Source organism: Panulirus ornatus, chromosome 70 (assembly GCF_036320965.1).
Source record: "Panulirus ornatus isolate Po-2019 chromosome 70, ASM3632096v1, whole genome shotgun sequence".
NCBI classification, from domain to species: Eukaryota; Metazoa; Arthropoda; class Malacostraca; order Decapoda; family Palinuridae; genus Panulirus; species Panulirus ornatus.
The window spans coordinates 503,112-529,145 of NC_092293.1; the positions used below are offsets into that span (position 1 = coordinate 503,112).

General features: G+C 42.0%; 1 protein-coding gene across 1 annotated transcript; it reads right to left on the reverse strand.

The window, feature by feature from the left end:
* Nucleotides 1–14,274: 14,274 nt before the first annotated feature.
* On the reverse strand, nt 14,275–14,985 carry LOC139747742 (uncharacterized). The gene has a single exon (XM_071660336.1). It carries the CDS (start codon nt 14,983–14,985, stop codon nt 14,275–14,277), a length of 711 nt encoding a protein of 236 aa, XP_071516437.1.
* Between the last annotated feature and the right edge of the window lie 11,049 nt (nt 14,986–26,034).

The window sequence follows — 26,034 nt, forward strand, 5'->3', positions numbered from 1 at the left end:
CTAAGGGCAGGGCTGTTAGTCAACCGGCCAAGGAGAGTGAAGGGGAAACGGGAGATACCAATGTTATGCCTGGTGATCTAGTTGGTGTTTCTCATTCTTCACAGTTTAAACAAAGGTGTTGTGTCTTGCCGACAGCAAAAGTTAAAGTGTATGGAAGGCATGGCAAGTACAGTGAAGCTACCTTGTTGTTCGACTCTGGGGCAGATCGATCCTATGTGTCGAGTGAATTTGTAAGGAAGGTTAGGCCTACATGTGTATCTTTTGAACAGATGTCCTATTCTGCCTTTGGGGGAAGTAAGAGTTCTAGATCTACCCAGTGTAATATTTATGACCTGAATTTAGTTGATGTTAATAATGAAGTAGTGTGTTTACTTGCAGCTGAAGTGCCCACAATATGTACTCCATTATTACGTCCTTGTGTTCCAGCTGAAACCCTATTGCCCTTTAAGTTTGTGCAGTTAGCAGATGAGTATGAGCGGGACAGGAAGGTAAATGTTGACATTTTGATAGGACTTGATGCCTATCGGAATTTGTAATCCCCAACAAGAATTTGCAGGTTGAGGGACTTGGTGGCTCAAGAGACGGTGTTTGGTTGGATCCTGTCTGGGATTTGTGCTTCGGCATCCAAGGGAAATGTTAAGTTGTCTCAGATGTTATGCATTAACAGTTTCAATGAGAATGAATTACATAAGTTTTGGGATTTAGAGTCAGTGGGACTTTGTAACAAGGAAGTATATCCTGATGTTAGCAACCATCCTGTGTTAAAATCCTTTTCAGAGACAGTTAAGTTTAAGGATGATAGATATGAGGTTGCTCTTCCCTGGAAATCAGAGCATAAGTGTAGCCTCCAAAATAATGAAAGGCTTGCAAGGAAAAGGTTGTTATGTTTGATGCATGAATTTAAATCCAATCCTAAACTTCAGGAGGAGTATGATGCTGTATTTGAGGGTTACGAACGGGAAGGCATTATTGAAGAGGTACCTGAGGGTGAGATGAACAGCCCATACCCCACATTCTACCTTCCTCATCATCCTGTCGTCAGGGAAGTCAGCACCACAAGTAAAGTAAGACCAGTTTTTGACGCATCTGCTCTGAGCTATAATGGAGTCTCATTAAATCACTGTCTTGAGGTGGGTCCCCCTCTTAACCCACAGTTGGTAGAGGTACTTATGAGGTTCAGAAGGTGGAAGGTTGCCTTAACTGGTGATATCACCGAAGCTTTCCTCCAGATTAATGTAAGGAAAGAAGACAGGGACGTGCATAGATTTCTTTGGAACTATAATGGTAACATTCGGATAATGAGATTTACTAGAGTTCCATTTGGTAATAAAAGTAGTCCATTTCTGTTGAACGCAACTGTTAAACATCATCTTAAAAGCTCTCCTGATTCTGAAGTTATTGCAGAGCTAAAGGATAACCTATATGTGGATGACTGGTTGTCAGGAGCTGACAGTGCAGAGGAAGCCTTTGCTAAGTTTGATGAGGCACGGTCAGTTCTATTCAAGGCCAGTATGACAATTTCAAAGTGGAGCTCGAACTGCAATGCCTTAAAAGACAGATTTAATGACTACTTAAGTAAGAGCCCAGCAAGCATGCAGAGACAAAGAATCTTGGTTTACAGTGGTGTTTGACTAGAGATAGTTTTTCATTTGATTGTTTAGAATTGAAGGATCTTGAGGTAGCATCCACAAAGAGAGCAGTTCTCAGTGTCATCAGTAAATTATTTGATCCTCTTGGCCTTCTATGCCCAGTAATCATGATGGCAAAAAATATGTTCCAAGATATTTGGAGACTTGGACTTTCTTGGGATGAGATCTTGCCTACAGAATTGCAACACCGGTTTCAGAAGTGGGTTCAAAATATAAAAGTTCTTAACACATGGCAAGTTAATCGTTGTTACTTTCCAGAACTTGTATGGAACAAGCTACAAAATGTAGAACTGCATGCCTTTGGAGATGCTTCCGAGAAGGGGTATGGTGCCTGTGTATACTTGAGAGTTCCTGATAATGACGGGTCATTTAAGGTAATCTTAGTTCTAGCCAAAGGAAGGGTAGCACCTATCAAGAAATTGTCGGTGCCGAGGTTGGAACAAATGGGTGCTCTTTGTGTGCTAGGCTATCTGTATTTGTGAAGACTTCCCTACACTTCATTGATGTACAAGTGTACTGCTGGACTGATTCTAAAGTAGCATTGTCATGGATAAAGGGAGACCCTAATAGATGGAAGACTTTTGTAGCGAATAGAGTAACTGAGATTCAGAGTTTAATCCCCCCAGTTCAGTGGAAGCATATTCCTGGTAAAGATAATCCAGCAGACCTTATTTCCAGAGGTGCCTTTGCTGAAGACTTAATTTCCTGTACCTCGTGGCTGAATGGTCCTGCTTGGCTCTCTGAACACTTTACTCCCATGCAACAGGATGAGGTACCAGCAGCACTGCCCATTGTAGAGGAGGTATTCCCAGACAGCCCAGTGACATGCTTAGTGTCCGAGCATCCATCAGTAGGGATTGACTACGCCCGCTGGAGTCATTTTACAAAAGCTATTAAGTGTGTAGCTTGGGTAATAAGGTTTGTGAACAATTGTAAACCTCATGCTGTTAAATGGTTTGGGCCCTTGTCTTATACAGAGTTAGATCAAGCTAAGACAAAGTTAATAATTTGTGTTCAGAGAGAAAGGTACAGCAAGAGATCAATGCCTTAATGCTTGGAAAGTCACTCCCTAAGAGTTCTGGCATTAGGAAATTCAATCCTTTTATGGATGAAAATGGTCTTTTGAGAAGTAAGAGTCGGCTGGACCAGGCTGAATTAAGTTATGATTGCAAGTATCCTATGATTATTCCAGCAGGTCACATTGCCAAGCTGTTAGTTAGTTTCCAACATGTATTTCTGAAGCACGCTGGTGTTTCCACTTTAATTTCAACATTAAGATCTTGTTACTTAATTGTCGGATTAAGAAAGCTTGCTAAGGTAGTTTGTAGAGAGTGTATGATTTGTCGTAGACATCACTCACAAGCTTGCCGTCAGCCTGTAGCTCCTCTCCCAGGACTAAGAATTAACTCTGCTCCTCCTTTCTGTGTGACAGGTGTAGATTATGCTGGACACTGTTTTGTGTTGATTTTCCATGCAAGAAGCTGTACATTTTGTTATTCACTTGTGGAGTTGTCCGTGCAGTACACTTAGAGTTGACTAACTCTATGTCTTATGATGATTGCTTACTTGCCTTTCGTAGGTTTTCTGCCAGAAGAGGCCTTCCATCAGTTATTTACTCTGACAATGCCAAGACTTTTATTAGTATGTCTAAACAAATGCATCAGTTCTTCGGCACCCTTGCTCCCCAGTGGAAGTTTGTTGTAGCCCATGCTCCATGGTGGAGAGGTTGGTGGGAAATGTTAGTCCGATCTGTTAAATTAGCTCTGAGAAAGACTCTTGGTATAAAATGTTTAACAAGATGTGAGCTAGAGACTACCTTACATGAAACTGAGGCATGTGTAAATTCCAGACCCTTAACTTTTGCCGCAGATGATTCTAATTCTGTAAGCCCTTTAACACCTTATTTTTTAATTGGACGCACTACTGGATTTCATAGAGAGCTTAAGGGTGATTGCCAGGTTCCTGAAATGTCATATAAGGACCTATGTGAGCGAGAAAGCCTGAGACATCAACAACTTGATAAGTTTTGGAATGTGTGGGTGTCTGACTATTTATTGAATTTACCCAGATGTAAACTGGAGAAGGGATCTGTTGTGCTGGTTCGGGAAGATAATTCTCCTCGTTTGCAATGGCCCCTTGGAGTGATTGTTGAGCTATTCCCTGGGAAGGATGGAATAATTCGTAGTGTCAAAGTTAAGACTGCAAAGGGAGTAATTAGTAGGCCAGTGCAAAAACTGCATAACTTGGAGCTTTCATCTGCAGGGGAGGATGCTACAACAGATGAAGCTCATAGTCCCTTACCACCAACAGCATATGCTCAAGGTTCTGATGAGGCTCACTCCATGACACCGTCGTCAACTTATGTGTCTAGAACAGGACGAACTGTAAAGCCTCCTCAGAGACTGAATATGTGAGATTGGAGGGTTTGAGATGTATTGTAGATTTAGGTTGATGATCAGTATAGTCCCTTTGGGTATTGTTTATTGTTTTATTGTATCATTTGCTTCCCAGGGTGAGGGTTGAGTTGACTCTTAGTGAGACATTTGTATTTATACATCCTGATGCCATATGATCATGTTGTTAGAGTAAGGATAGGAGTTATTAAAGGTACTCCTATGGTGGGGAGATGTTGGCGCCAGACTTATGAAAGTTGACTGCGAAAATAATGGAATGACGCATTTAATCCATTGTGGACACGTCAGTCTGTAAGATGCCTTATTGAATGTATAAGATCCCATTGTTGTTTGGAAGAGATCATATTTACTCAGCGAAGTAAATAAACTCAGTACACCACGAGACTCGAGCTGTTTGATACCCCCCATGTGTTGCTCCGCCTCGCGAGTTAATTTTCACCGGTTTCTCCTCCTATGGGACTTGTGTGGGAGGAACACTTAGTGCAAGCAGCCGCTGTTGTTTTGACACAATATAACCTGTCAGTCATGGACGCACACACATTCAGGGTTAAAGCCTGTCCAGCGAGGTCCCTCATATCTTGCCATGATGCCATCTTGGCTCACGTGAGCGATACCCGTGCTCGGCTACGGCTGGCCATGTTGTGGGGCTGAGCTTCCCTGACAAGTGCAGTCCACACACTCCAGCCATGATATGGCAGGATGTGGCACGAGCCTAGTGTGTGGACGGTTGTGAAACCCAGTGTTTACAACACTACACGTGTGTGTGTGTGTGTGTGTGTGTGGCTGTGTCAGTTCTTGGAGTGAAGTCTGTTTTCGGACAGTGTGAGTGAGGGACGCATCATCATCAGAGATGAATCATTATGCCAATAATTAGGGCTAGGCTAACCTGACCTCGGGTCTCATCACAACACGGTATGGCGTAGTGGTGGTCTATGTTTAATATTAGTATACTGAACTGATGGTACTGGTGAGTAATGGGTAAATGGGGGAAATTTCTCTTAACTTAGTATGAAAATAAAGAATAAACAAAACTAAATACCAGACGAGGATAACAATATATACACACAACAAAAATTCCCGTAACACAAAGATGAAACCAACCAAAGATGTTGCCCATGTAATATGTGCTATAAAAATATCACACAAAAACAATAAAATACAATGAAGAAAATGCATGACCCAGATAATATAAGTAAAGAAAAGAGAAAGAGAACTAGAAAATATTGAAGTTCTCATACATGAAAATGACATATAGACTAGGCTGTCCATCCAACAACAGATTAACGTATAATAGGAGATTAAAATCATAGATTTTACATCTTACATTATTAGATAAAAGGCAAAGAAAATAATATATGCAAATTATGAATAAAGTTTATACTTATATAAGATTATGTAGTTTATGACACCAATAGAACAAGCACTAACATTCAAAAATATAATAATCTATGGAAATACAAAGTAAGACATCAAATTATGTTGCAGCAAAACAAGGATGGGATAAATCCAAGGCAAATAGATAACAAACAACCACATTTTTCTACAAACTCAACAAAGATAAAGGCGAAGGTTTTAGATATCAAGAAGTACATACCATATTTCTCCAATACCTACAGTTTTGTAATTAAAGTAAAAAATATTCTTGAGCTTACTTATTGACGAGTCACTTAGTGCTAGTTAACTTTGTTTTCAAGCTCATTATTGTTAGAGTATTTCCCATCATCTCTTATCTGCATAATCACTTCATCAGGATCATTAGGCTTACGTGGACCAATTACAGGATATGTATGTAAATATGTTGCTTTAATGTTAAAGAATGAAATATGTCCTGGTTGATATGGCATGATTGTTGATGAAACCGTCAGTTGATTTGGTCCCTAACATTGTGTTTAATGTTACCTATATATGTTATTGCTCATAGTTGTCTCAAGTCGTCCATACAATACTTCATCCTTGGGAAAAACATGAAAAAACAAGTTTTAGATTATTTTCTTCTTTTTTTAAACTGAAAACTCACTGTAAAGTTTTCGTCAACAAACAGACAGCCAGACAGCGCAAGGGTAATTAGTACCACCAGCTGTTGACAACGCGCACAATTAAAGCAGTCATTGCTCACGCGAGATTACTCCTGCTTTCCTGTTTTTCTTATATAGTGTTTGTATCACTAACGCGTAACAACACACACAACACAACACACACAACACACACACAACACACACACACACACACACACACACACACACGCACACCCCACAACACAGACACAGACACAGAAACACACACACACACACACACACACAACCACACACACACACAACACACACCATTATATTTCCACTACAAGCTACATGAACTCTCCACAAGAGGTAATTCTGCCCAGTGTACACCCTCTATCGTATCCTGCCATCTTCACTATATTGATGTTTCATCTTCACTACACTAGTGCTTCAACTTCACTCTGTTAATCTATCATCTAGGATATTAAATCAATGAGGAAACGCTAGTCTACTATATTTTTGTGTGGCTTCACTATATTTTTGCAAGTGCTGGTCTATGAAAGTTTACTTCGTCAAGTAAATCACTCATCTCACCAGATCGCAGAAATGACTCACGTCCGCGCTGCCCATCGGTACCCTGGCAAGGAATCCTTCCTTGAATTTTTCGAGGCTCACATCCAGCAAACCGGGGCTGTTAAAGATTGTATAAGCCGAACTGAGCTATATTTGCGATACTGTGAATTCTGCGAAGGGTTCGGGTACGAGAAAGCTGCCGTCCTGAACGTCGGCAGAACACTGGGACGGTGGGGCATCAAGGCAGATCGCAGACTTGGAGGACGCAACGGCCGCCACCAGGAGTACGCCTACACCAGAATTGCCTGGTTGTCCGGCAGTGAGGGCCTGGCCCAGGGAGGAAAGCGGTGCCTTCCAGAATGCCAAAGGCCTTCCAGGAAGAGATCACGTCTGGATATCGAACCCGTGCACGAGAGAGTAGTGGTGAAGATCCAGACTCGGCATCAAGATGATGATGACCTGTGCAAAGGCGGACCCAGCGAGGAAACTGGTGTAGTTGACACAGGAGCAGCCGCCATCCCCATCAATGTTTCTTTGGCTCCCACCAAACAACGGGGCAAAGTGATGCCTACCACTGAATTGGTGACCTTGATCCCCTACTTCTATGGGGATGAATCAGGCTTGGTGGATCCCGACGTACTCGTACTGGTCGTCGATGAAGACCCTGATGTGTCCGTCACTGCGACTGGAGGATCAGCAGCACCTGCAGCAGCAGCCGACCCTAAAGCTGAAGCTGCCGTGTTGAAGATTAAAGTCCACACCACCAACATTCATCCCTGAAATTCCTTGAACCTTAAGTTCCCGTCCCTGAGATCGGAGAAGCTGCTCCTCCTCCAGCAGTCGACCCTGTTATACCCGGTCCTCAGAAGACACTTCCTATGGCAAAAGTTCTCATTCAGTTGCAAATTATTGACAAACTATTGTACGAATGAAGCGGTTACCATAAAGGATCAAATCCTTAGGAAAAGTTCCTAACATTTATGAGTCCCATCCATAGGGATGAAAAAAAAATAAGAAAAATACATCCATTCTGTTGGGTGCCATAAACATGGCACAAATGGACCCTAAGTCGAACTGCTGACCTCCTAGTGGTAGGGTCCGGGCAACTTTGAGGGAACATTAACCTTCAAAGGCTAACAGCAGTCGCACAAAAACAATAAAGATTAATCATTATTAGTCATTTACAATAATCATAGACGATGGTTATAGCCTCGCCTATCTATCATCTCATTCGCTGTGAACGAAATCATAGGCGACTCTGATTGCACCTACATCTACCAAGTTTACCTATTTATTCAACCATCTATCTATCTGTCTATCGTCCCTGTTCGATGGTTTTCTGTATCATGTAAATCTCAGCCATTGAAATGTCCTGAGATCAATGTCGAAGAAGTGAACAAAAGAATTCTAGTTTGGACTGAAATACTTAGCCCCGTTTTTGCACATTTTCTCACCATTTATCCATCATTCATTCCCCTTAAGGATCTACGAACTATCTTCAGAGTTGTATTACAAATATATGAAACATGTCACCAACTCACTGTTTTGTTCATATTTCTTGCTATATTACATCTGTCTGTTTCTAAATGCAATCATCGGATGATTATGGCTGTGTCTACACACTCCCACCATCTGGCCAACCTTGTACATATGATCATTTAAACTCTGACATTTTAACAAATTGTTTCAAAACGACTCTATGAAACGCGAACTTAAAATTCATCCATTTAACTCCCTCATTCATTAACGAACATTTAAACATGATCATTTGAACGTAAATCTTCCAGCTGCATTATGTCAACAAAGTCCTTTTACATACGTCATTAGGTTAGGTTGGGTTAGGTTAGGTTAGGTTAGGTTAATTAACCTCGTCAATTAAACACTTTAATACTACCATGCAACAGTGAACTTTTACACACCGTCATATTGCAGCTGTTGTATGAAATGCTTCACATAACTAAAGAATTTTAAAGTGAATTATTTTAACGATATTCTTGGAATTCTGCACTTTAATATGAACCTTTAGATTCTGACTGTAGAGGTACACATGACCTTTAAATTCCACCAGAGCAATGGAAGTCTGTACAATTAATTTAACTCTGCCACTGAACGCGAACTTTTAAATTTAGCTGGGCGGCCTCTTATTCCCTGGCTGCCATTCATACTTTGTTCTTTTAAACTGTGTGTTTATATCGCTCTCATTCACCCTTAATTTCGATCGTCTCTGATATTTCAGTCGTAAAATTTGTTCATGTTCCCATATTGCTTTAGTTAAGGTTTATAGTTAAACCTAAAGAATCTACAGTGTTTACAGTGACGGAGCCACCTGTATGTTGTACCAGACAACCAGTAATGTATGGTGACTGACGTCTACAGTGACGGAGCCACCTGTATGTTGTACCAGACGACCAGTAATGTATGGTGACTGACGTCTACAGTGACGGAGCCACCTGTATGTTGTACCAGACAACCAGTAATGTATGGTGACTGACGTCTACAGTGACGGAGCCACCTGTATGTTGTACCAGACAACCAGTAATGTATGGTGACTGACGTCTACAGTGACGGAGCCACCTGTATGTTGTACAGTCTCTGACGTAATGTATGGTGACTGACGTCTACAGTGACGGAGCCACCTGTATGTTGTACCAGACAACCAGTAATGTATGATAACTGACGTCTACAGTGACGGACCCACCTGTATGTTGTACCAGACAACCAGTAATGTATGGTGACTGACGTCTACAGTGACGGAGCCACCTGTATGTTGTACCAGACAACCAGTAATGTATGGTGACTGACGTCTACAGTGACGGAGCCACCTGTATGTTGTACCAGACAACCAGTAATGTATGGTGACTGACGTCTACAGTGACGGAGCCACCTGTATGTTGTACAGTCTCTGACTAAAATGGTGAGGGTCCACTAGCGAGGTCACGGCTCTCGTATTCGAATCATGATGGTATCGGAACCGTTGTGAATCATGATGGTATCGGAACCGTTATGAATCATGATGGTATGGGAGCCGTTATGAATCATGATGGTATCGGAACCGTTATGAATCATGATGGTATGGGAATTGTTGTGAATCATGATGGTATCGGAACCGTTATGAATCATGATGGTATGGGAACCGTTATGAATCATGATGGTATCGGAACCGTTGTGAATCATGATGGTATGGGAACCGTTATGAATCATGATGGTATCGGAACCGTTATGAATCATGATGGTATAGGAACCGTTATGAATCATGATGGTATGGGAACCGTTATGAATCATGATGGTATCGGAACCATTATGAATCATGATGGTATGGGAACTGTTACGAATCATGATGGTATGGGAACTGTTACGAATTATGATGGTATGGGAACTGTTATGAATCATGATGGTATCGGAACCGTTGTGAATCATGATGGTATGGGAACCGTTATGAATCATGATGGTATCGGAACCGTTATGAATCATGATGGTATGGGAACCGTTGTGAATCATGATGGTATGGGAACCGTTATGAATCATGATGGTATGGGAACCGTTATGAATCATGATGGTATGGGAACCGTTATGAATCATGATGGTATGGGAACCGTTATGAATCATGATGGTATGGGAACCGTTATGAATCATGATGGTATGGGAACCGTTATGAATCATGATGGTATGGGAACCGTTATGAATCATGATGGTATGGGAACCGTTGTGAATCATGATGGTATGGGAACCGTTATGAATCATGATGGTATGGGAACCGTTATGAATCATGATGGTATGGGAACCGTTATGAATCATGATGGTATCGGAACCGTTATGAATCATGATGGCATGGGAACCGTTATGAATCATGATGGTATGGGAACCGTTATGAATCATGATGGTATCGGAACCATTATGAATCATGATGGTATGGGAACCGTTATGAATCATGATGGTATCGGAACCGTTATGAATCATGATGGCATGGGAACCGTTATGAATCATGATGGTATCGGAACCGTTATGAATCATGATGGTATGGGAACCGTTATGAATCATGATGGTATGGGAACCGTTATGAATCATGATGGTATGGGAACCGTTGTGAATCATGATGGTATGGGAACCGTTATGAATCATGATGGTATGGGAACCGTTATGAATCATGATGGTATGGGAACCGTTATGAATCATGATGGTATGGGAACCGTTATGAATCATGATGGTATGGGAACCGTTGTGAATCATGATGGTATGGGAACCGTTGTGAATCATGATGGTATGGGAACCGTTGTGAATCATGATGGTATGGGAACCGTTATGAATCATGATGGTATGGGAACCGTTATGAATCATGATGGTATGGGAACCGTTATGAATCATGATGGTATGGCAACCGTTGTGAATCTCGTACCTATGATTCATAGTGAGTGAACCCAGGTGCCTTGGTGTGGTAACATAGCTGTTCTGGTGAGGGTGGAGGTGACGGCTACGGACTTACCAGTGAATTATCATCCATGGCATTATTTTGGACGGGTTTAATGACGTTCAGTCACAACTGCCACACTTGTTTGGTGCTTAACACTCATTTATTTCACGATTTTGGGTTGTTTCCAGCCTATCTATTTTCCAGATTACATTGGTATAATGGCCACTACCTGGACACAGAGTGTCACATGATGAAATAATTGTTTAGGGTTAGATTAGGAACAGAGAAACTTGGCAACTTGAGCTTGACTATATATGTGCTACTCTGCCGCCCGCAGTCATGTTGGCAACGCTGGCTTCTCGTGATGGCTTAGTCTTGGCGACTCCACTTCCCCCCTGGCCGTCTGGGGGCGCTCCAATCTGGAGTCTGCCAATATCAAATGTCAATCTTTTTTTTTTCGCTCTAGATATTTGTTTTTGTCTCATACTTGTCATGTTAAATAATCAACATAATGTAGATGTTCACCGCAATATAATGATACTGTGTACGCAGAGATATAAAACTGATACAGTATCGATTTAAATTTTAACGATAAAATTGGCGGTCAAAATAGCAACAACTAAAGGTAGGTTTACACTTACGCACTTTTGTGTTACGGCCTGGTACGGCGTGGGCCGCACCAATGTCGCCCTAAAGTCGCAGCAAAGTGTGCCCATGACACTGGCGGCATCTGTTGCCGCGCGCCAAATCCGTACGGCGCCGCTCAGATTTTAAAACATTTCAAATTTTCGAGCGGTACCATGCGGCTTGATGACGCCGCACGAAACCGTAAGCGGCGTGGCGCGGCGCCTAAACAAACCCCGCAAGAAACCGCACGGGTCCGCACGGTTCCGCGCCACACCATGCCACGTACGGCCTTGAGCGGCTTCATGCTATCCGTACGGGAGTGTTGCGGCGTGCTGGCACGGCGTCTTGCGGGGCCCGTGCGAGAGTGTTACAACGTCTTCATACATGATTCATACATCTTGCGGGGCATGCGGCGTGCGTGCGGGGTCCGTGCGGCGCCTTCCTAGGGGATTGTAGGGAAAGTTGCCGCGTGCCGCCTGGGGAGGTGTACAAAAGGGTCCGGACAGAAAACGGGGCATCATTCGTGCTCTGACAGCCAGACGACACACTTTACCAGCCACTCTCGCTCCACTTTACCACCCAGATGCCTCGTAGGAAGACCACCTCTATGCCTACCCAGGTGTCCCAGGCAAGCCAGGACACCCAGCCTGCAGAACCGGAGGAGAGGTCTGAACCCGTGGAAGAGCTACCCCCCTGAGGTCAGCCTATCCAACATCGAGTACCAGGACATCGCAGGCCTGAGTGGTATCGTGCAGCCCAAGAAACGATACCGCCCCAGCAAGAAGGAAATTTCAGACTACAAGTTCACACACGAGCAGAAGGAGCAGATCGCCGAATTCAAGGAGCACCCTACTTTATACGACAAGCGGGACAAGCAATGGTCGAATCCAAGGGCGAAGGAGGAACTATGGAGGGAACTGGCACGGGAATTCGAAAATTGCACCTTCCAGCAAGTACGCAAGTATTTCGAAGCACGGCGAACCGACTTCGGAAAAATAGAGGAGAACAAGATCGGGGCGGCAGCACGACAACGGACAACACGGGAGGATGAAGTTATGTCAGTGTGGGGATTCCTGGGTGGTCACATCACCCACGAACCGACAATACCAAAACAGGTTCTCACCTGCACCTGACGTCGCCTCACCAACAATGGAAATAGGCGGAGGAGAATCATCCAGTGGTGACATGTCGGGCCTCTCTGTAACTTCGATTCAGCGGAGGAAGCGGCAGCTGAAGCAGAGGAGGACCGAAAGAGGGGAGCGACGTGTTGGCACACCTGATTCGGCTGAAGAAGCAGTCCACTCGCAACTCAGCAGAATTATGGATCGAATGAACCAACTGATACCTGAAGGGCAAAGCAAGAAACAGAGTACCATGAACGTCTTCGTCCAATACATCAGAGAACACCTTGAGTTCGTGCCAGAAGAATACCAGCAGCCCTTCTTCAACACAGTCATCACTACGATTCACAAATTGGCGGGCCCCAAAGAAGAAAATGCCACGGAGAAAGCAGCTTTGGCTCGGGGGATGCCCATAAACTTGCCGCAAAATCAAACACCCAAAGGGACGCAGACGGAACCAGTGGCTTTAGCTCCCCAACCGATTCCTACACCATCACAACACCATATATGAAATCCATGTAAACTCCCTAATCTCTCGATAGTTGGTTCACTGGAGCCGCGGTGTCCTGTGTGTAGTCACATCTCAGCATGTCGGCTTGACCTGTTTGTGACTACGTACCTGTGTGGTTCATCTCCTACTCCAACCGAGTAGGTACAACTCAATTACAGGTCCACTGATTTTATCTCCTCCCTATATGCAAATATATTATGTTAGACAATAGTACTTTAAAATCCTAGACATTGTACCACTGAACTATATTAAGCATATGCATTCACGCACCAACCATCAAGAGGAATTTGGCGCCAGAGTGTGAACATTAAATATTTAAAACTTTTATATGTTCTTCCCAATATGCTTTTTATGTATTTTTAGTTTATTATAAGTGCACCAACCATCGTGGGGTATTTGGCGTCAGAATATGAACTTTAAATACTGTATTTATGTTATGACCAATATGCTTTTCATGTTTCTTTCTCATTCCCAATCATCCATCAAATAATCTCTATCACATTAATATGGCTATCAGACAATACACAAATATGGGAGTATCAAACAATGTTAAGTACATCATGAACTTTATTTACAATTATGTACATTCACTGGTTGGGTTGGGTTATATATATTTGTGTGTGTGTCCTCTAGTTGTCAGGAGGAGGTCGTCCTCGAGGAAACACCATTCGCTCTTGCCATTCCACTGCGCCTGCATCCGATGAATAATACTGGGCCAGGTAATCTCTGACTGCCTTCGCTCGCCGTGTGTAGTTCGGTCCCCTTCTTGCCATGAGTTGTACCATGAGGTTCAGTGACTCCTCCCTCCAAGTACCAGGGACGACATCATGTTGTTGGTCCTCATGGTCGACAACGGTGCGAGCAATTGGGTAGTGTTGCAGTGTCAGGTTATGCATGACACATGCACACATCGTTAGCTTCTTGCAAACAGGGACATCTTGTTGCATCGTCCTTCCGAAGATTCGCCATCTCATCTATAGCAGCCCGAATGCGTTTTCCATCACACGACGAGCGCGAGATAGTCTGTAGCTGTATAGTCGTTCGGTGGGATCTTGTGATTGGTGGGAGTAGGGTTTCATCGTCCACGTCTTGAGAGGGAAGGCATCGTCGGCGACTATGTGGTAGGGGATGGGTTCGTCGTCGTTGGGCAGAGTTGTGTCATGAGGGAAGTGTGAACGGTTGTTATCAATGGCCCTGGCCAGGGTGCACATCTGCCAGGTACCTCCACCCCCAGCGCCTCCTTCTGCACCGACGTCGATATACAAGAACTTGTAATTTGCATCGGAGAGGGGCATGAGGACGATGCTGTGGAACTTTTTGTAATTGAAGTACAGTGAGCCTCCACCTCTGGCTTTCTTGATTGCGACGTATTTCCCATCCAGGGCTCCCACACAACTGAAGTAGTTCCACTTTGAGGCGAATCGTTGTGCTACGTTCTTCCATTCTTCTGGTGCCTTGGGGCACTTCATCACTTCTGGTTTGTAGCTGTCGATAGTAGCATCGCAGATTTTCGGGATAAACCGGCATATGGAAGCCTTGGAGACTCTGAAGCTGTATTGGAGACTTGGATAGTCGTTCCCAGTTGCCAGGTGCCGGAGGGTGACCGCCAACTTAAGTCCCACTTCTTGTGCATTCCGCATTCTAGTGTCCTCCTTCTTCAAAATGGGCGTCAGCCTCTCAACCATCTCCTGGAACAATTCTGGGTAGATGCGTAGGAAATTCTTGTGTCCTTCGGGGGTCCTCTTTGTTCAATTCTTGTAGCAGCTGGTCATAGTTTCCATATAATTGTCGCCGTGTCAGCCACTCCCGACTCCATAACCGCCCTGCCCTGCCGTCCTTCCTTCGCAATCGTTCTGGTGGGTGTGGCACTGCAGTACGTCTTCTTTTTCTCCACTCGTAGACGACCTGGACTGCACAAATACAGAGTACAGCTGCCAAAATTCTCTGGGTCTCCTGGGGTGAGAGGCTCTGGATATCCATACTGTATGCTGGCTGGCAAAAGAATGAGGCATGTGCTTGCCAGACCTCTATATATACCCTTGGTTCATATCCGACACGGTTTGGAACGGTGCATGTGCAACAATCATGCATCGTTCCACGTCGTGTCTCGTGCACATGTGCGCTCACTCCGCAACAACACCGCAAGCTACCCGCAACAACACCGCAAGCTACCCGCGACACACCGCAACCACCCGCAAGAGGCCGTGCCATGCCGTATGAACCCGCGCCATCAAAAGCCGCGAACACCGCGCCACCGCCGTGACACTGCGCAAGACACCGCAACATTACCGCAACAACACGCCGTAACACACCGCACGAAAACAAGGGACGCCGCCCAATAACGGTCATTTTGCCTCTCACCGCGCCACCTCGCTGGCGTCTTTAGTGCGGCCCATGCCGTACCAGGCCGTAACACAAAAGTGCGTAAGTGTAAACCTACCTTTAGTTATAAACTACCGCCCGGCTGGCCGGTGGGTGGCTCTGGCCAACATGAACCCAGGGGCTACACACACACACACACATACGCACACACACACACACACACACACACACACACACACACACCGCCCACTGACCTGACCACCGGCCAGTGGGTGGCTGTGGCCAACATGAACCCAGGGGCTACACACACACACACACACACACACACACCGCCCACTGACCTGACCACCGGCCAGTGGGTGGCTGTGGCCAACATGAACCCAGGGGCTACACACACACACACACACACACACACACACACACACACACACACACACACACACACACACACACCGCCCACTGACCTGACCACCACCAATGTGACCTGACCACGTGTGGCATGTAACTCATCCTTGGACAACATTAATCAAATACCTAGACAGAATTTTTATGTTAGATAAAAGACATTTCTTGATAGTAAACATAAAAAATGATGACGAAAGATAAGGGACGCTATTACAGGTAAATATTTTGTTAAAATATGAAATACTCTTCCTCAAACTAGCTCCCTGTACTGTATTTTATTTTACATACCCAGAGGAAAATATATTCTGTGGTTAATCACTATAAATGTTTATGTTTAACAGGTCTTATATTTATGATAGTATTTTACTCATTCAGGTTTAAGAACCTTGGTTCTGAACAACCATTATAATGCAACACAATACATATTTACCATAAATAAATCATTTATCACAATAACCATTATGTTTGTACCAGATTCTTTAAGTCCTCAATCACGTTTGTTAATATATAAGGAATTTCTCCGCCACATTTCAATACATAACATATATCTACACGTGTGTAAATATAAGTATATGTTTTTATAAATTTTTCTTTGGCTTTTATAATTAAGGTGTAAGATATCCGTCTGAAGAAAATACAAGATAATATTATAGGTTATGTGTGTGTGTGTGTGTGTGTGTGTGTGTGTGTGTGTGTGTGTGTCTGTGTGTCTGTGTGTGTGTGTGTGTGTGTGTGTGTGAGCGCACATAGGAGTGAAAACATATTTTACACTTACAAGGTTAAGAGATGGGGCAACACGAGTGTACAAATCCTTCCTCAAAAGACTCACGTGATAATGATTAAAGTAGTCCACACACACACACACACACACACACACACACACACACACACAGAGCGGCGCCAGGCTGGAGGCGGGGCATCGTGACGTCACAGGCAAGTCCCTCCCCCCGCCAGATCCAAACATGTGTTGTGTCTGGTGATGGCGGTTCAAGATTTCCCACATTTATATTGATCTTTACATTATCATCCACTCCCAAAGTCACCTGGCATTCTTGTGTTTCAACAACAGACGTGATATATGCAACACCAGGCAAACATTGTACCATTATCTGATAGGTTAATTGGTGCACAATCAAGAACCAGTGAATTTCATCGCCGCCATAAGTAAGTAAGGAAGGTGACTTTAATGATGATAAATACGACCTGGTATGGCTGTGTCTACACACTACCGCCATCTGGTCAACATTGTACATACCAACATTTAAACTGTGACATTCAACCACAAGGTTTAAAGTCGCTCATGAAAACGCGAACTTAAAATGTATCCATTTAAATCTACCATTCATCAATAAACATTTAAACACCGTCATTTCAACGTAAACCTTCCAGCTGCGTTATTTTACCAGAGTCCTTTAAGATACGTCATATAAACACAAAACTTAAATGTACGTTAAGCTTGTGCAAACCATCATTGAAACTCAAACTTTTGAATTAGAATTGTAATGAAAATGCGAACTTTTAACTCTGTCAAATTACAGCTATTGTGCAAAGTGCTTAATTGACAAATTTTAATGTCAGTTAATTTAACGATATCCTTTGTGGTTCATCTCTGAAACATAAACCTTTAAACTTTGTCTCTAGCACTAACCAAAAACATCAAGTTTGTGGAAATCCTTCCCTCTTGCTTTTTTTTTTTTAATTTTCCAAAAGAAGGAACAGAGAAGGGGGCCAGGTGAGGATATTCCCTCAAAGGCCCAGTCCTCTGTTCTTAACGCTACTTCGCTAACACGGGAAATGGCGAATAGTATGGAAGATATATATATATATATATATATATATATATATATATATATATATATATATATATATATATATATATATATATATATATTCCTTTGAAACACGTGGATTCATAGGAATATCTTGATCACACGCAAAATTGTGATCCTTTCCAATATATACATATATGTATATATATACGAATAAAGTGCATACGAACGCGCACCTTCATAGAACATACAAACTTCCAAGAGGTTTGAACCCGGGACCACTGTGCAAGAGGCGGGAATGTAACCGCTAGGCTATGGACCTAGCCCATAGCCTAACGGTTAGCATTCCCGCCTCTTGCACAGTGGTCCCGGGTTCTATCCTGGCTCTTGGAGGTTTGTATGATATATATATATATATATATATATATATATATATATGTGTGTGTGTGCTGATAAACTTTAAGGCTGGCCGGGGTGTACTGGTGATGCCTTTGACCTAAAATGTAAGTTCAAGCCAGTATGCCGACCCTGCACTTAGCTTGAATCCTTTTGTGTTCACTATAATCTTTTTTACTACATCTCCTCTACTTAATCCCTTTATCTTCACTATGCAAGGCTTATTATAATCTTCACTACAACCTCAAGTTCATATGACCTTATCTTGACTAAGCTGGTTTCAAGGAAGGCTTTAGATTTTACCCGCTCACACAAACAACGTACTTACACGGGGCCCCACGAGTGTAAAACTTCCTCCTAATACGGTGCAAATAGATCATTATCCACACCTACACGCACCACCACCACCTTTTCGGTCGGCTTTGGATCCGCCCTTGAACGTAGTTTGGAGAAATTTCGGGGGATCAGGTCAGTAGGGTTAAGTTCACTACAACATCATATTCACTAACGTGTATCTTCACTACAAGCGTATATTCATTAAATCATATCTTCGCTATTCCCTTTCCTTCACTACACCGTTATTTCTACCATACCATCATCATTGTACTCCCTGATGTTCACTAAAAATAGTTCTTATCTTCACTACATAATCATTTTGAATTAACTTTACTCTTTAATAACCCTTATCTCTACTACATTCGTATCTTCACTACATTCGTATCTTCAATACAACCTATCTTCTCAATATCCTTATCATCACTATACTCTTCCTCACTACACTCTCATCTTAACATCATCCTTCTGTTTACCGAACTTAGTTCAAAGTCTGACTTGAACGTAGCTTTGGAAAGTTTGTGTTCCTCATTGTGTTACCCCCTTATTATCATTGCAAAGGCAATTGTCACTACTCTAACTAAACCTTCATCGTCACTACACTCTCATCATTACCATTACTCCTTGGTGTACAATACAAAATTTCAACATGTATATTTATCTTCACTACAGAATCATTTTCAGTGCACCTTAATCTTCATTACTACTTGTTTCGGCTATATCCATATCATCAGTGCAGCCTTATATTCGCTAAATATTTACAATATCTTTATCTTCTAGCCTCCCGCTCCCTCCCCTTTTAGTCGCCTTGTACGACACGCAGGGAATACGTGGCAAGTATACTTTCTTCCCTATCCCCAGGGATAACAGCATCTGGTGTTCCCAGACGGTCACCCATCCAAGTACTAACCAGACCCAACGTTGCTTAACTTCCCTGATCGGACGATATATATATATATATATATATATATATATATATATATATATATATATATATATATATATATATATATATATATATGTAGACATATACATTTTTACAAGACTGAAAATGAATTTTCCACGTAAAAATGGAGGCGCCGGGGATTGAACCCGGGTCCTCTCGCATGCCAAGCGAGTGCTCTACCACTGAGCTACGTCCCCAAGAACATTTTCTGGGACTTAGTATTATATAAAGCACTGAGATTACCACGGCAAAATACTATTTGACCGACCGTTGCCGATTAGCCGGCAAAATAACCACAGGGTAAATCTCCATGTTGCTGTCGTGTTTTCCTCTCAATTTTTCACGAAGAAATGAGTTTTACTTTTTTATTTTCGTTGCAATAGACTGGAACTAAACAATAGACTGGAACTAAACAATAGACTGGAACTAAACAATAGACTGGAATTAAGCAATAGACTGGAAATAAACAATAGACTGGAACTAGGCAATAAACTGGAACTAAGTAATGTACTGGAACTAAGCAATAGACTGGAACTAAGTAATAGACTGGAACTAAGCTGACCTGGTATGAGGTCAGAGCCCTCATTATCATCCCTGCTAACTACCGGAAGCAGATTAAGTCGTTCCACAACCGATGTCCGGCCCATGTTAACTCTGATGTGCCCAGCAGTTGGAGGAGGATCGCCAGAAGCTTCTGGAAGATTTCAAGGACGTCTTGGTGGACCTGACCCTTTCAGATAAGGTCGAAAACCCCAATTTATTGTGAAGATCTTCACTATAACGTTGGACGAACATACTGAATGTTGCACACATGTGATGCGGACAAAATGAAACAAGAAAAAGACAAAAAATATGTCTGGTGTGGGTTCGAACCCACGACCTTGAGTGTGTGAGACTCACGCTCTACCACTGAGCTAACCAGACAATAGAAAAATACGTCTGTTTCTTCAATATGAATTAATGAAAATCTTTGCGAGGCAGCGTTTAGAAAAGAGAGATGTCTTTGACGAAATTTACTTGCTTGGCTTATTCTTCTATTCCTCATTATCGAAAGTAAACATACTGGAGGATATATATATATATGTATATATATATATATATATACATATATATATATATATATATATATATATATATATATATATATATATATATATATATGGGTATGTTTGAAGGAATAGTGGTTCCAACAATGTTGTATGGTTGCGAGGCGTGGGCTATGGATAGAGTTGTGCGCAGGAGGATGGATGTGCTGGAAATGAGATGTTTGAGGACAATGTGTGGTGTGAGGTGGTTTGATGGAGTAAGTAACGTAAGGGTAAGAGAGATGTGTGGAAATAAAAAGAGCGTGGTTGAGAGAGCAGAAGAGGGTGTTTTGAAATGGTTTGGGCACATGGAGAGAATGAGTGAGGAAAGATTGACCAAGAGGATATATGTGTCGGAGGTGGAGGGAACGAGGAGAAGAGGGAGACCAAATTGGAGGTGGAAAGATGGAGTGAAAAAGATTTTGTGTGATCGGGGCCTGAACATGCAGGAGGGTGTAAGGAGGGCAAGGAATAGAGTGAATTGGAGCGATGTGGTATACAGGGGTTGACGTGCTGTCAGTGGAGTGAATCAAGGCATGTGAGGCGTCTGGGGTGGACCATGGAAAGCTGTGTAGGTATGTATATTTGCATGTGTGGACATGTGTATGTACATGTGTATGGGGGGGGGGGGTTGGGCCATTTCTTTCGTCTGTTTCCTTGCGCTACCTCGCAAACGCGGGAGACAGCGACAAAGTATAAAAAAAAAAAAAAAAATATATATATATATATATATATATATATATATATATATATATATATATATATATATATATATATATATATTGGAACGGATCACAATTTTGTGCGTGATCAAGTATATTCCCATGAGTCCACGGGGAAAATGAAACAAGATAAGTTCCCAAGTGCACTTTCGTGTAATAATCACATCATCATGGGAGACACAAGAGAGAAATATAACAGTCAGTTGATATACAACCAAGAGACGTAGCTAGGACGCCATATGGTAAACATGTGATTGTCCAAGACAGACAACAAGCGCATCATAAACTTATTATGTGGACAAGAAGGTGAATTGTTTACAAATTTTATCAACATTAAAGTTATCCAATTTGTATAGACCATCACTAATATTAAGATTATGATTCTTTGTGTATTCAGAAATAGATGATTCAATGATATTTCTCGTGGTGCTGGAGTTAGAGTTAATAACTGAGATGGCATTATTAACTCTAATTCCAGTACCACGAGAAATATCATTGAAAATTCTATTATTAAATACACAAAGAATTATAAACCTTAAGGAAACAACATGGCGGTCAAAAATAAGCTTTAGGAATGAAGTTTATGAATGGAATATCAGTGAGACGATCCAAATGACGAATGAATGAGAGCGTAGTCAACATACAATATAAAAGGACATATTATGAATGGCAGCCAGGCAAGTAACGGCCCAACTGAATGGAAGGATTTAAAAGTTCGCGTTATATGACGAATTTTGATAGATTATCCAAATTTCCATTCCAGTTATGAAACTTAATGGTTGTGTTCAGTTCTAGAGACAAAGTTTAAAGGTTTGTGTTTCAAAGATGAACCACAAAGGATATCGTTAAATTAACTGACATTAAAATTTGTCAATTAAGTAAATCATTTTGTACAATAGCTGTAATTTGACAGAGTTAAAAGTTCGCATTTTCATTACAATTCTAATTCAAAAGTTTGAGTTTCAATGATGGTTTGCACAAGCTTAACGTACATTTAAGTTTTGTGTTTATATGACGTATCTTAAAGGACTCTGGTAAAATAACGCAGCTGGAAGGTTTACGTTGAAATGACGGTGTTTAAATGTTTATTGATGAATGGTAGATTTAAATGGATAGATTTTAAGTTCGCGTTTTCATGAGCGACTTTAAACCTTGTGGTTGAATGTCACAGTTTAAATGTTGGTATGTACAATGTTGACCAGATGGCGGTAGTGTGTAGACACAGCCATACCAGGTCGTATTTATCATCATTAAAGTCACCTTCCTTACTTACTTATGGCGGCGATGAAATTCACTGGTTCTTGATTGTGCACCAATTAACCTATCAGATAATGGTACAATGTTTGCCTGGTGTTGCATATATCACGTCTGTTGTTGAAACACAAGAATGCCAGGTGACTTTGGGAGTGGATGATAATGTAAAGATCAATATAAATGTGGGAAATCTTGAACCGCCATCACCAGACACAACACATGTTTGGATCTGGCGGGGGGAGGGACTTGCCTGTGACGTCACGATGCCCCGCCTCCAGCCTGGCGCCGCTCTGTGTGTGTGTGTGTGTGTGTGTGTGTGTGTGTGTGTGTAGCCCCTGGGTTCATGTTGGCCACAGCCACCCACCGGCCAGCCGGGCGGTAGTTTATAACTAAGACTGGTAGTTTCACATGCCACTTGGAGTGTCCCTCACTACAGAACTTGAGCAGCTCTTATCCTGAGGTGGAGCAGTTGATCCTCTCCACCAGGCTGGTACACTTGGTCTGCACCAGGTGGCTCCCTCCTGGTCATCCTGAGTGGTTGGTTGCTGTGTTGGACTTAATGACCACTGACTTGTGAAGGTCATTAGGCCAGCCATCATTTGATCATCTGATAAAACATGAAGCAACGCCAAATATTACATGATCCACCTAAACTATTGAGAATGATGAAGTCTGATATTGTTACGTTACGTCATCCAATCTTGCCACTCACATGTTACGGTAATCACGACTACATACATAGTGTTGTTACGACTGATATTGCTGTATGTACTGTAGTAAAGTACTGTGGTTATGTGGACACCAGACGAGACCATCATTATGATGTGTCACCAACATGTATCTATAATACTTCTATAACCAGCATGATCAAGAAGGTTATAACAACATTATCCTTGTGTCACCAACATGTATTTATAATACTTCTATAACCAGCATGATCAAGAAGGTTATAACAACATTATCCTTGTAGTTGTTGGATCAGTGTAGAGCAGAGCAATACCTGGTGAACATTACTTCCTGGTTGGTGGCCGCCATAAATACCACCAGTGTTTATAAGCTCACACATCACCAGGGGTTAAGATATGGTGTTATCCCTCACTGCTCTATATAGCACCAGCCACGGTGGGTGGGTCCGCCTCCAGCTTATACCTCACTCCTACTCTTCTATATCCCTAACTTCCTTGTGATCATCTCACTTTGAATAACTAGATCTTCACATAACAGTTGTTTGTTGTTGTTGTTGTTGTTGTTGTTGTTGTTGTTGTTGTTGTTGTTGTTGTTACATGTTGTAGGTTTATGTTCTGCCACTGGACGACTCGTTCTCTGATCTTAACCAACATATAAATGTTTGTGTCGAGGTTCGTCAGGTGTTTATCATACGGAGTCTGTAACACGTAAGTCTGTCTATCGTTCACTATACTGGATAGTAACTGGTAAAGGTTATTAAAGATATCTACACCAGAATCTGTGCCACACAACAAAACATACAAATCACGATATTTGCAACATGATAACATGTTTGACCATCAGCAGGTAAGGTCATCAAGCCGCACCATACATACGTCAGACAGTAACATCAGTTGTATAACAGGATGTATATATGTTGTTGGATTTAAGGGCTATCACCTAAAGGTCATGAAGCCAGAATGTGAACCATAAGTTCAACATAAAATGATGGTCCAGGTCCAGCAGGTAGCTGCATATGAAGCTATGAATGTCTGTCTTGATTACTGACGACGTAGAGGGAAGGGTTTGGCAGGAAGGGGAGTGTGGTGGAGTTTGCTGGAGGGTTCTCGGGAGTGTTGTGAGGAAGAGATAGAAAAACAGACTGAAAGGAGGAGGGTAACAAGTTCTTGGGCTCAACCTAGGTGCTACATTGTCACTCAAGTAAGACATCTAAAATAATCGCCAGGTTGGTTGGTTATTTGGGCTTGTGGCTCATCCACTGCCAGGGTTAATAAAGTCAACAAGTTAGTCATGATCCTCAACCAAAAATACTTGAACACCTTCACGTGTTGAAGATAGTTATAAGGTCATACACACGCTCACTAAATATTTGGCCCATATAAGTAAGGTTTTCACCCCTGTTGATTGCAAGGGTCATACCTGCGGTAAAGGTCATGTTATAACCATCAATCGAATATTCTTGAACAGTTTTCCCAGGGGTTCAAGATGATTCTGAGACCGTACACGCTCTCACCCTGTTCGTACGACGAATGGTGGAGTCAAACGAACAGCGACCAATGAAAGGTCATTAGGTCACTAATCCTTTATATGTTCCACTTTAAAGTCAGCTAACAATCCTTTCAACGTATTATTGTCCAAATAGTTGGGACAGTGAAATATAGGAAGGTGTACGTTCAAGGAAGACATATGCAATGACAGAGAAATGGTTGTTGATGATGGTGTGAACAGTAGTATTATTATTACCACACATCACCAGCACACTTTTGATGGCGCTCCTACACCTTCGTGGCTGCTGCACTCTACACAGGAGGAGGTGATGATGGACATCTTTGAGCAAGAAGGTTCTCCGACGAGACTGTACTCTTTCTCTCCGTCCTTTGAGGATGACACAGCCTTGCTAAGGATGACTTGTCACTGGTGGTGACACAGCTGACGGATGGAGTCCTGTTACACCTTGTGAATAATATAACCAAAACAGTAGACTGGCCAGGTTGACAAGCGTATTGTACACTTCAACTGACTAATGATATGATCAAGAAAAGTACAAACATAAACATCTATTGTAAAGATCAAATCAATGATGAAACAAATATAGTTAGAATGATTAATGAAACAGAGTGTGGGAAGTGACACAACTTTGTGATGCTTGGTCACTTACAAATGATTAATACGAAAGCGTTAGGTATCGACCAGCAGGAGAACATGTTTACAGATCTTTATAGAAGACATATCTATGTTAGATAAACGCCATATCAAGGAAATATCTTAACCTGGGACGTGTAACATCTGTGTGGAGAGACACAGCTTTGTAATATATGATCTACTCCACCGGTGAACTTTGACAACAGAGAGTTATACAACGCGTCGCTGGACAATATTCACCAAATACCTATAACGAAACTTTATATGGTATACAAGATATTTGTTGGAAGTAAACATAAGAAATGATGATAGGAGATAAGGAGAGGGAAAGTACATATTTTCTTAAATGCTGAAAGAATCCTGTCTTAACCTAGTTATTTTGTGATGGATTTTATTTTAGATATCCAGAGGATAATATATTCTGGGCCTTATGATTATGATGCTTTTAACACCTTTTTCCAATTTCTTATCATCTTTACTGGCTTTTTAAAAGGCCTTCGTTCTTAAAAACCATTTAAATGCAACACACTACATATTTATTATGAATCATTTATTACATCAACTATAATGTTTGTACCTTGTTCTTTAAGTTGTCAGTCACATTCTTAAGTATATAACACATTCGTCTGACTCAAGTAGATACATATATCTCCATGTTCATATATATATATAG